The 16,648-nt window shown below is 35.7% G+C and overlaps 2 protein-coding genes and 1 long non-coding RNA gene across 3 annotated transcripts; all 3 read left to right on the top strand.

Annotated features, from left to right (window-relative positions):
- Positions 1–1,378: 1,378 nt before the first annotated feature.
- Positions 1,379–3,093, top strand: LOC111452685 (protein rough sheath 2 homolog). The gene has a single exon (XM_023093516.1). It carries the CDS (start codon positions 1,615–1,617, stop codon positions 2,770–2,772), a length of 1,158 nt encoding a protein of 385 aa, XP_022949284.1. The 5' UTR covers positions 1,379–1,614; the 3' UTR covers positions 2,773–3,093.
- Positions 3,094–5,439: 2,346 nt separating this feature from the next.
- Positions 5,440–10,525, top strand: LOC111452630. Its single transcript, XR_002712149.1, has 3 exons — positions 5,440–5,603; positions 8,845–8,850; positions 10,508–10,525. It is a non-coding gene; the product is annotated as an uncharacterized LOC111452630 (long non-coding RNA).
- Positions 10,526–15,125: 4,600 nt separating this feature from the next.
- Positions 15,126–15,999, top strand: LOC111452512 (transcription factor CYCLOIDEA-like). The gene is made up of 2 exons (XM_023093280.1): positions 15,126–15,910; positions 15,966–15,999. The coding sequence occupies exons 1-2, from the start codon at positions 15,126–15,128 to the stop codon at positions 15,997–15,999; spliced, it is 819 nt and encodes a 272-aa protein (XP_022949048.1).
- The last annotated feature ends 649 nt before the right edge of the window (positions 16,000–16,648 follow it).

Raw genomic sequence — 16,648 nt, 5'->3', positions numbered from 1 at the left:
ATTTAAAAACAAACATTTTGATATGCATTCCAATAATTTTAAAACACACCAAAATTAATAATATTTAAAATAAAAATAATATTATAAAGTTTCAAAATTAATTTGTAATATAAAAAGATTCGTTAATATTGAATTATTATGTAGGAACTTAATATTTATACATAAATAAAATAAAACATAAAAATTGAAAAGCAGGAGATACAGAGAAAGAGAAAGGGGAGGGGTGAGGGCTATAGCACTGTGGGGACAGTGGAGACTGTGCACGCCTTCTCGTGCAGATCCGAAAAATGCGCTGTGTTGTTATTTGTTCCAACCCAATTCAAACTCAACCCGACCGGTTTTTAATTTTATTTCCATTTTGATTATTAAATTATTTTACCATTTAATTTCATGGAAAATAACGGTATAATTGATTTGAAAAAATAGAATAAAAAATAAATTGGGGTTTTAAATTTTTTTAAAGCGGTGGTGTGGGGGGAGTGTTGTCCAGTCAGTTCTGAGATTCTGAGTGGGTATGTGTATATCATCTGCCACACCACACCACACCACTCACGCTGCTCCAAAACCAATACCCACCACCTTCCTCTGACACCCACCCCCCACCGCCTTCCCTATTATTATTATTATTATTATTATTATTTTCAATTTTATCAGCATACTCTATAATTTATTTTCTATTTTTTATTTTATTTTATTTTTTAAATTAACTATAAACAAATAAATTGGCACTAGAAATTTCCACCACATTTGTTGTTTATACATTATTCACGTTTACGATAACAACAAATTCAAAAAAATAAGAAAAAAGAAAGGACAGAATTCCAAAAACTGTGGGCCCATTCTAATTATTCACTCTAATATATTTCATTTTTTTCAATATTTTTTTTTTATTGTTGGATTATGTATTATGCTAAATTGATTTAATTAAAATTTGATATTGTTGGATTATAATTACTTTTGCCCTTTTCTATATTTTAATTCTTACTCTTATTTTTTTTCCCAGAGAAAATAAATAATACAATACTATGGAAGAAAAAAAATAAAGAGGTACGCTTTACTTTATTTATTATTTTTTTTTTTTTTTGTATGGACTTATTTGATTAATTTGCATATTAAAATAAAATAAAATAAAACTAAAATAGAATGAATTAAATTGTAAAATCAGTAAAAAAATTCAATTGCTTAAATAATTATTACAATTTAATTTTATGCAAAATATTTATGTATTTTATCTAATTTATATTCTTTTTTTTTTCGAGAAATAAAAAATAAAATGAGAGGAATGTGCAGAAATTTGGGACCAAAAGAAAATAAATAAAGTAAGAAAGTTAGAGGAAAAGTTAAAAAACGTAAATAAAACCTTTAAATTTGTCACATAGTTTGAGAACTGAGCCAAATAGAGGCGCGTGAAAAATTGGAAAAAGGCGCGTGGAGTCTGTAATAGATTTCAGCAGAGCATCGGAGCTCCATAATAACAACAGTACGCATCATCATCCTCCTTCGTCCTCCTTCAGCTTCACTCATTTCTCTCTCTCTCTCTCTCTCTCTACAATGAGCTCCGTCTCCATCTCTGCCATTTGAGCTTATTCTCACTGCAGCTATGGTGGCGATGAAATGAAGGACCGCCAGCGCTGGCAGCCGGAAGAAGACGCACTCCTACGAGCCTACGTCAAGCAATATGGCCCTAAAGAATGGAATCTCATCTCTCAGCGTATGGGGAAGCCTCTCTATCGCGATCCTAAATCCTGTCTGGAGCGCTGGAAGAATTACCTTAAACCTGGCTTGAAGAAAGGCTCCCTCTCTCCCGAGGAGCAGACTCTCGTCATCTCTCTTCAAGCTAAGTACGGCAATAAGTGGAAGAAGATCGCTGCCGAGGTTCCCGGCCGTACGGCCAAGCGCCTCGGCAAGTGGTGGGAGGTTTTTAAAGAGAAGCAACTTAAGAAGTTGCAGAAGGCGCAGAACCTAACGCAGAGGCGCGATTACCAAAATTCCGACGGGAATCTTTCGATCTCCGGTGTTTCCTCGCCGGAGAAGGCGCTACAAGGTCCGTACGATCATATTTTGGAAACCTTCGCTGAGAAGTACGTCCAGCCGAAGCTTTACTCCGCCGCGTTTCAATCTCCTCCTCCTCCCCCGCCGTTGGCCAACGTGATGCCTCGCCTTCCCGTCCCCGACGCTGATCCGGTCCTCTCGCTCGGATCCGTGAACTCTACGACGTCGTCTTCCACCGTCCTTCCTCTGTGGATGAACGTCAACTCCACCAGCACCGCTTCGTCTTCCACCTCGTCGACCACGCCGTCGCCATCGGTGAGTCTCACGCTATCTCCCTCCGAACCGGTCGTTCTCGACTCGGAAATGAACCGATTGTTACCGGTTCAGCAGATGGGAGCCTTAGTCCTATACTGTAAGGAGTTGGAAGAAGGGCGCCAGATTTGGCTTCAACACAAGAAGGAGGCGACATGGCGACTGACTCGATTAGAGCAACAGCTGGAATCGGAGAAAGCGAGAAAGAAGCGAGAGAAAATGGAGGAGATGGAAGCGAAGATACGTAGGTTGAGGGAGGAAGAAATGGCGTATTTGGGAAGAATCGAAAGCGATTACAGAGAGCAAGTAAGTGCTATGCGAAGAGACGCAGAGAACAAAGAGGCAAAGCTGCTGGAAGCCTGGTGCAGCAAGCATACGAAATTAACGAAGCTTGTGGAGCAAATTGGAAATCAGGGGCAAGGGTTGGTTGTTGTAGCAGCAGGGAATTCGAAGGATATGATCCATTGAAACCGGTGAAGGATGGAGCTGCGCTTCAATGGCCGTCAATGGCGGTGGAGTTAAATGCAGGTTGGTTTCTTCTCTCTGTACTGATTATTAACACAGACTGGTCTATGTTGGGAACAATTAGAAGCAGAGGAAGATTAAAAAAAAAAAAAAAAGCAATAAAAGGTGAAAACTCATCTCTCTGTTCCAAAGGGTACCTCCCTACAAACTGTTCTGAATTTGCTTTTATTTATTCCACCAAATATATGTTTCTGTTTCTTTCTTTTTGGTTAATGTTCTGATAATTATTAACTGATCAAAATAAAATTTAGAAGAATTCTATGTGATATTCGTTATTTGGTGGGGTAATATAAAATAAGGTTTTCTGAAGAACAAGAAAACCATTCTAGCTCTTCATTTTTGTTTCCTTCGTACCATTTGAGGGTTTTCCACCTGCTTCGAGCGGAATTGAACTTCTAACCTTTTTCGACTTTTGACCTCTACTCGGGGTAATGACTTCGACTTGACACTATGACCAGAATTGAACTTCTAACATCTGGTTGGGAGAACAACTTGACTTTCGACCTCGGTAATGACTTAGACTTGAGTTATGCTCAAATTTACTCATTGAAGCCTACAAAACTAGATAGAGCTTATTAGAGCGAAGTTGTAAATTATTAGAGCAAAAGTTAACTTTTGACCTTTGATCTAGGCAATAATTCGACTTCGGTTACGTTGGAATTTACTCATTTAAGCCTACAGAACTAGATATAGTAGGTTAGAGGTAAATTATTAAAGCGTAGTTGAACTTTTTGGACAACTTGAGTTATGTTCTAATTTATTTCTACGAGCCTATAAAATTAGATATTGTAGGTCAAATGAGTTTTGGTAAATTATTAAACGGAATCAAACTTTTGACCTCTGGTCTAGATTGTGACACCCGAGCAAAGGAGAAGTACATAAATGAATTTAGACCACGTACGTTAGAAATGAGTTCAAATAAAAATGATTGAGCTTTTATTACTCTTTTGAAGTTGGGCTTAAGACCCATACATGAGAGGATATCATGTACAAAAATATAAGAAATCCGTTGGGTTTGATGACTACCTTCAAACCCGAAATATGTATCAATTTCATACATATGTTTTACGAGCATGTTCACCACTTTCATACTATAGGCTCCACTATGCATCACTTTGAAAAGTATAGTAATGAAGAAGAAAAAACGTACAAATATTTCACGACTGTAATGATCCCGCTCCTATGCACAAAACATTCTCGTCAAACACAAGGCTAGTACACGTAGCGTCAACCATATATGACCATGACTTACTATTTTAGAAAAATACACTGTCTAATCTCAATTGATTCTGAATTACAAGCTTCTTCTCCATGACTTCTTATATTTAACTCAATCCACGCTTGAACCAAAACCACAATATTAAACTAAATGAAAATGGTACGTACAATATGGGTACTTTGCGTTCTAATTTCTTTGAATAAACTAGCTGGTGTCCTCGAGAGGTTAAGGGGGAAGACTTAAGATATGGTAATTATCCTAAATGATTTAGAGATTTAAATATTCATAGTTTATTTAATTCTCTTAAAAAAAATGATCGGAAGAATTTAGGGAACATATCGACGACATGTCGAACCCAAAACCAAGGTTGTCTAGCATATTAAGGGCACTGCCTTGGTCTTCACGTGGCTGTCACGTGCATGAGAGTCCCTTATTTTTGGCTCTATACATTCCTCTTCTAAAAAAATTTGACTTGGACTTTGAGCATCCATTGTTGTCTTATGGCTTTATGATTAAATTATTATATTATATGTATTAAATATTCAAACATTTTTTTTTATTTATTTTATCATTAAATTAAATAAATGTTCGTAATTCAATAACGTAGATACGATGTTCTCCTTAGGAAAGATTCTTCGATATTATACCTATTAATTTTTTTTGTTTGCATTATTATTATTTTTGGGTTTAATTAAGTAAGAGTGCAGAGTGCACCTTTTTCATCGGTGGCTCATTCGTAGGAATTCCATGGTTAAATATGTTTTACTTAGAACCATTTCATATTTGATGATTTCTTAGGAATTTTCTCTCGATATATGTGAGTGAAGACAAAACATGTTGAAAAAACTCGTGTTAATTTTGAGATAACCTTGAACTCTTAAGAAACAAACGGTAAATAACATGATTATATCGCACAAAAATGTTAGTACAATATGGATTTCGAATCCTAAACATTGGTCATTACATATTTAAAGAATTAGTTATAGTTTCGAGAAACAAATTATATCAACTAGAAAAGACAAAGAAAATGGGAGGAACACGATACATTATACGTGGGATTATGTTGTGGATTAAGCTTCACATCATATTAATTTATTGCATTTTTTTTTTTTTTTTGGGATTTGTAATTTGTATAAGCTTTGTTTTCTTACATTATATTTTAAATATAATCCAAATTAAACTTAGTATATAAATATAATAAGAAATTTGGTAAAATAGGATGGGACAAAATGGAAGAATACAAACTCAATTTGTATACTTTTTTTTTCCTAATAATGTCTCAATAAATAAAAGAAAAACAAAAGTAAAATTGCACCAAAATGAAGAAGAAGGGAAAAAAAAAAAAAAAAAAAAATGAATGGCGTCACAGATCCCAAGACCATTGTTGTTGTTGGTGGTGTTCTTCTTTTTCCACTCCAGAATTTAATAATCAATGGGCGACAAAATTTCTTGGTAGTTGAATCCCCAAATAAATGCTGTTTCATAACCCGAAGAGAGAGAGAGAAGAACACAGGCTTTCCTTTCCCTTCCTCTATATAAATTCAGAGCCCTCCCTGTTGTTGCCTCACTTCTGTTAAGAATGAGAAATAGAAATAGAATTGGGATCGAAAGTATGATCTTCATTCAGGTTTACCACGTTTAAATAGGATACAAACTATCGACTAATACCTAAAAATAGAAAAAATATATATCTAACTAAATTTGGTAAATAAATAAAATATACGGTTAATAAAATCTATACTAACAACTCCCTAAATATCTGATATATATTCTAACTAATTATCACGGCAAAATATCCTCTTAATACTCCCCCTCAAGTTGGAGAGTGTATGTCGATCACACCCAACTTGTCCTTCAAAAAGTCAAATTGCTGTCTTCCCAAAGCTTTAGTAAAAACATCTGCCAATTGCATTTTGGTCGAAACATAACACGGTTTGATGATTCCAGCTTGTAACTTTTCTCGAACTATATGGCAATCTATTTCAATGTGTTTCGTACGTTCATGAAAAACTGGATTGGCTGCTATATGTAATGCTGCTTGATTATCACAATATAATAATGCTGGTTCGGACAGTGGAACATTCAAGTCTTGAAGAATGTATCTTAACCAAGTTAACTCTAAACAAGTATTTGCCATAGCTCGATACTCGGCTTCTGCTGATGATCTGGACACATTAGTTTGCTTTTTAGACTTCCAAGAAATAATTGAATTTCCGAGGAAAATGCAGAACCCAGAAATAGATCGTCTGGAAGTTCGACAACCACCCCAGTCAGAATCGCAATATGCCTGTAATCTTAAATTGTTTTCAGATGGCAGTAGAAGTCCTTGACCAGGAGTGCCTTTGATGTACCTCAGAACTCGAAGAGCTGCCTCCCAATGTGGTTTTCTTGGTTCATGCATAAATTGGCTAAGCATACGAACTGAATAAGCTATGTCAGGCCTAGTGACGGTCAAATATATTAATCTGCCAATCAACCGTCTGTATTTACTTGGATCATTCAACTTCTCTCCTTCAGTTAAAGAAAGTTTCAGATTTTGCTCCATAGGAAATTTGTCTGGACGTGCTCCTGTAAGACCTGTGTCTTGAAGGATGTCTAGAGCATACTTCCTTTGAGACATAAAAATTCCTTTTCTAGATCGAGAAAATTCAATGCCTAGAAAATATTTCAAATTTCCTAAATCTTTGATAAGAAATTTCTGGAGTAAACTAGTCTTGAGATATTGAATTTCTTCGAGATCATTGCCTGTCAACAGAATATCATCAACATAGATTAGAACTGCAGTGAAAGAAGTACCTTTACTCTTAGTAAACAAAGAGTAATCTGCTTTGGACTGAGTGTAGCCTGCATTTTGTATAGTTGTAGAAAATATGGAGAACCAATTGCGAGAAGCCTGTTTTAATCCATAAAGAGATTTATGGAGCCGACATACTGTATTCTCCCCCTGTCGGCGAAGACCTGGTGGTAAAGACATATAAACTTCCTCGTCTAGATTACCATGGAGAAAGGCATTTTGAACATCCAACTGATGGGTGAACCATTTTCGAGCAGCAGCAACAGTGAGTAAGCAACGAAGTGTAGTAAGTTTCGCTGTAGGGGAAAATGTTTCTGTGTAATCAATACCTTCAACCTGAGTGTATCCCTTTGCTACTAGTCGAGCTTTATAACGTTCAACAGAACCATCAGAGTTGTATTTAATTTTGTACACCCAACGACAACCAATAGCTTTATGACCAAGTGGTAGAGGAACGAGAGACCATGTATGATTACGTTCCAAAGCTGCAATTTCATCATTCATAGCCTGCTGCCATAACGGGTCGCCAACTGCCTCGTCATAGGTTTTAGGTTCTGTCTGGGATGTAATAAGAGCTAGAAAAGCACGTTGAGTAGGAGAAAAACGAGAGAATGAAAGGTAATGATGAAGGGGATACCTGGTGCCAGTGCCGGGACTTGAGCTAGAGGTTAAATGATTGGCTCCAGAAGACATCTCATAATCCTTATGCCAAGCTGGAGGCTGTTTAGTACGAGTAGAACGTCGAAGTGGAGCTGATGTATCAGGTGGGATAGGATTGGAATTAGTGGGCGAATCTGGAGAAGGTGGAGGAGACGACGGAGTAGTAGGTGAAGGGATAGGAGGTGAAGGAGGAGTAGGAGGTGAAGGAATAGGAGGTGAAGGAGGAGTAGGAGGTGAAGGAATAGAAGGTGGAGGATGGATGTTTGAGTAGGATGGATCATGAAGTGGTACAACAGGAGTCGAAGGAGCTAATGTCGAAGTTTGTGAAGCTGATGAAAAAGGAAAATCATCTTCACAAAATTTGACATCACGGCTGATAAAGAATTTGTGAGATTGCATGTCATACAACTTGTAACCTTTATGACCACAAGGATATCCTACGAAAACACAAGGAGTTGCCCTAGGTTCAAATTTTTGCTTAGGATGTACTATAGTTGCATAACATTTACAACCAAAAACTTTAAGATGATGAAATGTAGGTGGTCGTTTGTAGAGTGCTTCAAAGGGTGTCTTGTTAGATAATAATGGTGATGGCGTTCTATTTATAAGATAAACAGCCGTTAAAATGCACTCTCCCCAAAAATTAAGTGGAACCTGTGACTGAAAAAGAAGAGACCTAGCTACATTTAGGATATGGCGATGCTTGCGTTCTACGACTCCATTTTGTTGTGGAGTATAGACACAAGTGCGCTGAAATTCAATACCACAAGAAGTAAAGAATGGTTGCAAAGATAGGAATTCAGTCCCATTGTCTGATCGAACTATCTTGATAGTAGTATGAAATTGAGTTTGAACGAATTTAACAAAGTTCATTAACAAATGATGTACTTCTGACTTATGTTGCATTAAAAAAACCCAAGTACATCGAGTAAAATCATCAACAATAGTGAGAAAAAAACGCAAACCAGAATGGGTAGGAATTTTATGTGGTCCCCAAACATCACAATGTATCAGATCAAAAGCAGAATGGGTTGTTATTGAACTTCTTGGGAAAGACAACCTAGTTTGTTTTGCTAACGGGCAGATACTACAATTATGAGAATAACTCGCATTATTAAGATGCAATTGATCAGCTAGAAATTTAAAACGAGAAAAGGAAGGATGACCTAGGCGTAAATGCCACAAATTAGATGACTGAGATACTTGATGAGCTGAAGATTTGATTGGAGATGAAGAAATATGATAGAGACCTCCAAATTGTTTACCCGAGCCAATCATCTTCCCCGTAGCCAAGTCCTGCATAACACAAGAATCAGGATAGAAGGTGACATAACATTTCAAGTTATTGGTAAGTTTGCTGATCGACATTAGGTTTAAATTGAATGAAGGCACACATAAAACGTTGTTTAATTGAAGGTTAGGGCTAAGGGAAATATTGCCAGTATGTGACACACGTGCTGTCTCTCCATTAGGCAAATTTATTGCAGACATGATGGCAGCCTTTGGTTCAGTCATAACAGAAGATTTTGATACTATATGATCCGTAGCTCCACTATCGAGAATCCATGAATTAGAACTCGCAGAGTTAATAGATAATGTAGATATGGGAAACAAACCTGCAACATTGACGTGATTGTCAGAATTACCAGAAGGGTGATGATTGATTGCAGATAAGGCTTGTGCTATCTCTCGTAATTGCTCAGAAGAAAAATTTGGAATGGAATTAGGTGACTGTTCTTCTGTATTCAACTGTGAAACATCGGCCATATTTGCAGATGATCGATATCCACGGTTATTGTGTTGATTGTCTTGTCTTGTCCTTCCAGAATTATTTTTCTGTCGACACCGATCTTCTGTATGGCCCCTTCTATCACAAAAGTTACAGTGAAACTTAAGAATTCGACACTCATTGATTGTATGACCACTTTTATTGCAGTGTTCACACTTTTTGTCCTTGGCGAATTTTGAATATATTGTTTTCTTTTGCACTGCTGATGCAATCGAGAAATTCTCAGTAGGTTCGGAAGTTACCTGACGCTGCATCTCTTCTTGTACAAGTAATGAATAGGCTTGCCTCACATTAGGTAATGGAGACATCATCAATATGTTAGATCTCACCGTTTTATAAGACTGATTAAGCCCCATGAGCAATTGCATCAACTTGTCTTCTTCGCGTTGATCAATATGTATTTGACGTTGATTACAGGTAAATGGTGTGCGGTACGCTTCCAGTTCATCCCAAAGTGCTTTGAGCTTGGTGAAATATGTTGACAGCGCCATGGTTCCTTGTGACATCGTTGCTATCGAGTTTTGTATTTGAAAAATTGCTGGAGCATTCTTTTGTGAGAATTGATCGTGAAGATCAACCCACACTTGATGAGCTGTCTTGGCGTGAATAATGCCTTTAGCGATATCTGCTTCAACGGAATGAGTTAACCAAGATATTATCATACTGTTGCACTGATTCCAGAGTTCGAATTCGGTTGAATTTGCATCTTGGGACGGTTCCTCAATTGTGCCATCAATGAAGCCAATTTTCTTCTTGGCAATAAGAGCATGCATAACTGATTTACTCCAGGATTGGTAATTTGCTCCATTTAATTTGATTGGAACAAGTGAATATCCTGGCTGATCAGAGTGATGAATATAGTACGGATGTGTTAAATCAACATCCGAAATTTTGAAGCTGGATTTGGCTGATTCCGCCATAAAGGAAATTTTGATATTTAAGAACACCAAGATCGGTGCTCTGATACCATGTTAAGAATGAGAAATAGAAATAGAATTGGGATCGAAAGTATGATCTTCATTCAGGTTTACCACGTTTAAATAGGATACAAACTATCGACTAATACCTAAAAATAGAAAAAATATATATCTAACTAAATTTGGTAAATAAATAAAATATACGGTTAATAAAATCTATACTAACAACTCCCTAAATATCTGATATATATTCTAACTAATTATCACGGCAAAATATCCTCTTAATAACTTCACAGAAGCCTTAAGCTTGCTAATCAAAAGGGTATAAGAAGAAGACGAAGAAGAAGAAGATGAGTAGAAGCACTAAACTTGCAGATGCTACCATGGGAGAAGGGAGGAGCAAGAAGATATCAAAATCATCCTTTCAAGGTTATATCAGACAACAAAAGGGAAGACTTTATATTATTCGTAGCTGTATCGTCATGATCCTCTGCTGGCACGACTAACTCAAAACTCACTCTTGTTTTGCTTTACTTCTTCATGCCTTCACATGTAAATAATAGAGACACATTTTAGATATTTTGCCCAATGATTTCAGACTCTTATTTACAATTTTTGTTTCTTGCCAATGAAATCATCACCAAATTCTCCGACATGTTTAAGGTAGTTATCATGATCAAATTTATCGTAACTTATCATAGTTATATGGTAGTTTATAAATTGTTCTCCGAGTGCTATAACTTAATTGTAATTATCATGACACGACATGTTAAGCATGTGAAACGATTGTAAGGTTCGACTCTCACTTAGATAATTTTTTAATTACATCTTGACTAATCATAGTCAAGATTTAGGCCTTAGCCTTCTCAACTATCATCTAACCTTCTACCGTTCTGCTCTTGATCGACTCTTGTAGGGTTTAGCCTCAAGGGTTAATGATGTGGACTCTTGGGGTTGACCTCAAACATCAGGGGATTCGACATCAAAAGGCACAAACTTAACGACACTCCTAATGGTCGACCACTTTGTCTCAAATGACCCTCTTTAATTATCATTCTCGACCTTACAAAATTTTATTTTTTACAGACTTTTAAATGTAGTTGATAAATTCACTCGTAACGTTACAATAGAATTGAATTTGTAAGATTTAAAATTATTTTATAGGCTAAAAAAAAGTTAATTCTCAAAATTATAATAAAGTCGATGGGACAATTTTGTCAATTTAGATGATCTATATATACACATTGTATCTGATATGCAAATAGAAAAAGAAATTATTAAAAACAATAATGAAACAAAAAAAAAAAAAACATTAAACGAAACTGAGCGTGTGAATATAAGGTGGGTCCCAGAACATTTAAAGAAATAAAAACTCTCGCACGTGCGTAATAATTAGCGATCTATCTGTATCCTACCGCGTCCGTACTGTTTACTTTTCTACTCAACGAAAAAAACCAACAAAAATAAATAAATTTAAATTTAATTTTTTCATTTTGGTTTAAGTTAAATAAATAATTAAATAGCGAAAATTAAATAGGAGAGAAAGATCGAACTCAAAAATAAATTTAATAAAAAAATTAAAAAAAGATTATTAGTAAATTAAAGACTTATTATCATAAAAATATATGATATAATTGAAACTCATAAATATAAAATACTAGCTAACTTTTCATCTGGGCTTTGGGCTATCAATATGGGCTGTGCTAACTTTTCATCTGGGCTTTGGGCTATTAATATGGGCTTTAGCTAACTTTTAATCTGGGCTTTGAGCTATCAATATGGGCTCTATTGGACATGGCCCAAGACATTCATTATTAAAACTATAAAAAAAAATTAATACAATATTTCAATTATTTTAAAACGCCAAATTAATAAAAATATTGTTAAACTTTAAAAATTCCTAGAAACACTTTAAATTAAAAAAAATTCTAAAATATCTTTATCATTAGTGAAATAGGAACGACGCTAACTTAAATTAAAATTTTAAATAAATACTAAGATAACTAAAAAGTAATAAATTTAAAATAAATTATTTAGAATGTTATGACTTAAAACTAAGTTGACTAAAAATAATCAAAATTATAATAAATTTGGGTTCAAACAATGTTGTAAACATGTTTAAAATGCACAATTTATTTAACTTCTCTACGTTGTTGTTGTTATTATTATTTTGTATTGAATTATTTAACTTTTGACTTTGACCAGACAATACTGTTGGAAAAGGTGTGGACAAAAAAGGCGAGCAGATGGTCAAAAGAATATTTAATAAATTTCTTAATTTGCAACATTTTCTGGAATAGTTTTCCTCTTCATCTCATATATTTGTCACCTTTTGTACCAACAAGTTCACATTTGATTCCTTCTCAAAACATAACATCAGAATTAACCGAACACCGAACGAAAAATATTAGAGGTATATAGTTTATAATATTTCTAAGAAAAGTCCCGAACTTCATTATTTTGACCTCTTGTTTTACAAAGTATAATGAGCTGAAATCAAATGGTCGTTTATTTGTAGAAAGTGGGACAAGGCAGGAGTGGAACGGAAAACTGAACAGAAACATGTAGAAATTTCTCTCCACTTCCTCTTCTATTCCTTACCCACTTCAAGAGATAAATAGACATCTCGACTATCCCATGAACTTCACATAAACGAGATTTGGAGATCTCTTAAAAATCATATACTGTCCATTTGGCCCGTTATATATCATCGTCAGCCTCACTACTTTAAAACACGTTTGTTAGAAAGAAGTTTCCACACATTTATAAAGAATATTTCGTTCTACTCTCCGACTAACATAGAATCGTGTTTCGTAAGGAGGAATGAAAAGAGTAATTGGAAACCAACCCATTTTCCAAATTCCAAAGTAAAAATGAGCCCCAATGATTTTGTACACAAATGGGAGTTCAGAGGTCCTATCATGTCTCATCAATTGGTCATGCCAGAAAAGCACCTATTTAATTCAAACTAGGGTTCATCTTAATTCATCAACAACCATGTCCTTCATTTAGCTGGATCCACCAGTAAACAAGTGAGTAACACCTTTGAGGCTTAAGAAATTTAGATACAATAAATGAATACCTTTCGACATTACGAGCAAACACGTCTATTCGTCGACATAGAACATAGCTATTTCCAATTCGATTATCTCTAAATAATATGGCTAAAATAAATACACGAATAGACATGGTTCTTTCGAATATTGTCAGGTGACACATGTCGAGCCGAGAGAGCATGACAGAGGGGCACAAAAGAGAACAGCAGAAACTTTATTAATGTTGCAATCTTTACAGAGTGATAGTCATAAGAGGTCAAGTTTAAGCAGGTAAGGATGTTACATGTTGTACATGCTGTCTCCGAGGAACTTTCTTGTCAACACATGATGTTGTTGTCTTTAACAAAAGCCTCTAATACATGTCTTTTTAAACCTCGTCGATGTATTCGATCTCAAAAATTAATTTCATAAAGATTTCTTTTCCAAAACATTCGACGATTTCTTAATCAAACGGTTTCTTTTCACTGTCATGTTCGAGTTTTTTAAGAATTATTTCATCTTTAGTTTCATGTACATCACTTTCATGTATACCAAAGACGTTAGGCGAGTATCACTTTTACGCACCTTAGGCCTTTTAGTGTATAGATGAACATCACGTTTATGCACATCGACCTTACGTATATCATTTTCATGTAGTCAATTCTTATATATGCGAAGGGAACTTATTCACTGGTACACGACTTTTATGAGAATAAAAATGTACGAGGTCTCACATGCAAACATATCAATTTATTAACATGATGCAACATAGGAAGATCGTTTAGGTATATCAGCATCTTCATTAACATACATGATATGTATACATTTATTCCCATCTCATAACACTCGTGACTTGAAATTTTCAAACAATTACATAAACGTCAAAGCAACAATAGACATCCAACCTAGCTCCAAGGCATTCCAGCGCTAAAATCATATCTTACTAGCAATCAAAAACTCGGTCCAATGAGTCTCCAATTTTTTCAATAACTTTTTTCATTTCTCTTAATTTACAACGTTAATAGACTCGCCCCAAAGATTATTTTAACCTATCCCTAGTTGACATTGACTTGGTCAACTCCAATTTCTACCCCTAAAATCCAAAATTTTCTATAACCTTAATTCAACTAGTCTAGCAAGCTAACTGTATGTCCACATTGGTTGGAGAGGAGAACAAATTACACTTTGTAAGAGTGTAGAAACCTTCTCCTAACAGAAGTGTTTTAAAGACTTAAGGGGAAGTCCGAAAGGGAAAGCCCAAAGAGGACAATATCTGCTGGCGGTGAATCTAGGCCGTAAGATCTTAAGCTTTTGTTGGTTCCAAAAAAATTCAAACCTAGAAGGGATCTCTAGTAGTAGCTATGTGGACTAACCCTATAGTTAAGGGCAATATGACACTAATTTACAGGGCTCTCTTCTAGTCTCTAACAATTCAGAAGCCTTTTCTTTTATTAACTCACTCAGCATGACATAATGGTTTCTGATCAACAGCCTAAGATTCAATAGCTATTCAACTCATCATTTTTTGATACCCACTTCATGTTTTGAAGGTATCTATGTGATTGAAATGAGTATATATATATATATATAGATGAGCTATACAGCCCTAACACATTTATAACTAAACCCTAGCAATTTAGAACTGAAACTATGAATGTTTTATAGAAGGGTTTGTTGAAGTGACAATCTCCCACGTTTAAGGGCCCATTTTCCTTTTGCTCATAGCCACACCCACCCACTTCTGTCCTCTATTCCTCCCTTTCTCTCCAACTCCAAAACCTAAAAATCTGACCTCAAATCAAAGAAGAACATAAGATCTTTAATGGGTAGAGGTGTTTGAGCTTCATTTCATTGCCAAAATCCTTCAAAAAATTGAACAAAAATGGGTTCTTCAAGCTATAATCTCAACCCTTTTCCTTACTTTCCTTCTTCTTCCACTGCTTCCTATAATCTCCCTCTCTCAATTCCTTCACTTCTCAACTCTGAGCCATCACCCACAACTTTCAATTTCCATCAACCCCACCAAGATCCTGTCTCTTTTTTGGCTCCCTATTTTCCCATTGGCCACTTCTCGACGTCCACAACACCGGAGGCGGTGATCAATTTTGCGGTGGCGGGGAGCAACGTTCAAGCTTTTGGCAACATTCCGAGCGCTCCTGGGGCGAGAATGGGGACGGGGAAGAAGGACCGACATAGCAAGATTTACACGGCTCAGGGTTTACGGGATCGGAGAGTGAGATTATCCATTGACATAGCTCGTAAGTTCTTTGATTTGCAAGACATGTTAGGGTATGACAAAGCAAGCAAAACCCTAGAGTGGCTTTTTAGCAAATCCAAAAAAGCAATTAAAGAGCTTTCAAGGACCAAATATGGAAATTTTGAGGTTGTTGGAGGAGCTAGAAGAATGTCTTTGGCTTCAGATGTTGAAGAAGAAGAGGAAATGACTAATAAAGTTGAAGTTTTTAATCTTCTTGCTAAACAATCAAGAGCCAAGGCTAAGGAGAAGAAGCGAGTGGATGATGAAAACGGTGACGACGACGACGACAACGACGGGAAAATCGACGTTCATGGCGGTGAAACTTCAAATCTATCAATGGAGGAATCCTCGTTCATGAACAAGAGAAAACTTTATGCGAAAAAGTTCATCGAGGACGATGAGATGAAATTGTGCCGAGATAACAACGCCGAAGCCTCTCAATGGAAGCTTTTGGATCAAATGAAGGCCTCAAAAGGGTATTTCCAAGAACCCTCCATGATCAAGAGGAAATGGAAGCCTTCCATTATTTCTGGTTCTTCACAGAGAAATCTCCTAATTTCCATTGATGGGATTCCTATAAACTTAACTCAAAATTGGGAGGGCAATAGCAACCCCAATTATCCATTTCCCAAGTAAACTTGATCTTCAGGTAATTTAATTTCAACCCTCTAAGCCTTAAGATTTCTGCATTTTTTTCCCCTAAAAAGTTTTGATTTTTCTCAAATTGTTCTTCAGGATTTGAGAGCTTATTGCAAACGCTTATGAACACATCAGGGATCAAATGCAGCAAACAAGATCAAAACATGGCTAATTTTAGATGGGTTTATCTTGAACTACTACTTGAATGTTTTTATTTATTATATTACAATAAGTAAAGACTGGTGGTGTTGATGTTTGTTCTTGCTTTGTTAAAATAATTAGATCATGTTTTGATTTGTGTATGGCTCTTGCATATCTTCAATGGAGTTGGGATCTTTTGAATTTATTGCTAGGGACATATCATTGTATGTGCCAAAATTAATGATGAGTTGGTATGAACATTGAAGAAGGAGTATAAGTTGTTAATTACTTAAGCAAGTAAGAGAGATTTAGGAAGATTGGAAGATCATGAAGAACAAGTAACAATAAAAAAAAAAAAAAAAAAAAAA

Source organism: Cucurbita moschata, unplaced genomic scaffold (genome assembly GCF_002738365.1).
Source record: "Cucurbita moschata cultivar Rifu unplaced genomic scaffold, Cmos_1.0 Cmo_Scf00014, whole genome shotgun sequence".
Taxonomy (NCBI): domain Eukaryota; kingdom Viridiplantae; phylum Streptophyta; class Magnoliopsida; order Cucurbitales; family Cucurbitaceae; genus Cucurbita; species Cucurbita moschata.
Note: the sequence above shows the minus strand (reverse complement) of the source record. Positions and strands in the feature narration are given on the sequence as shown.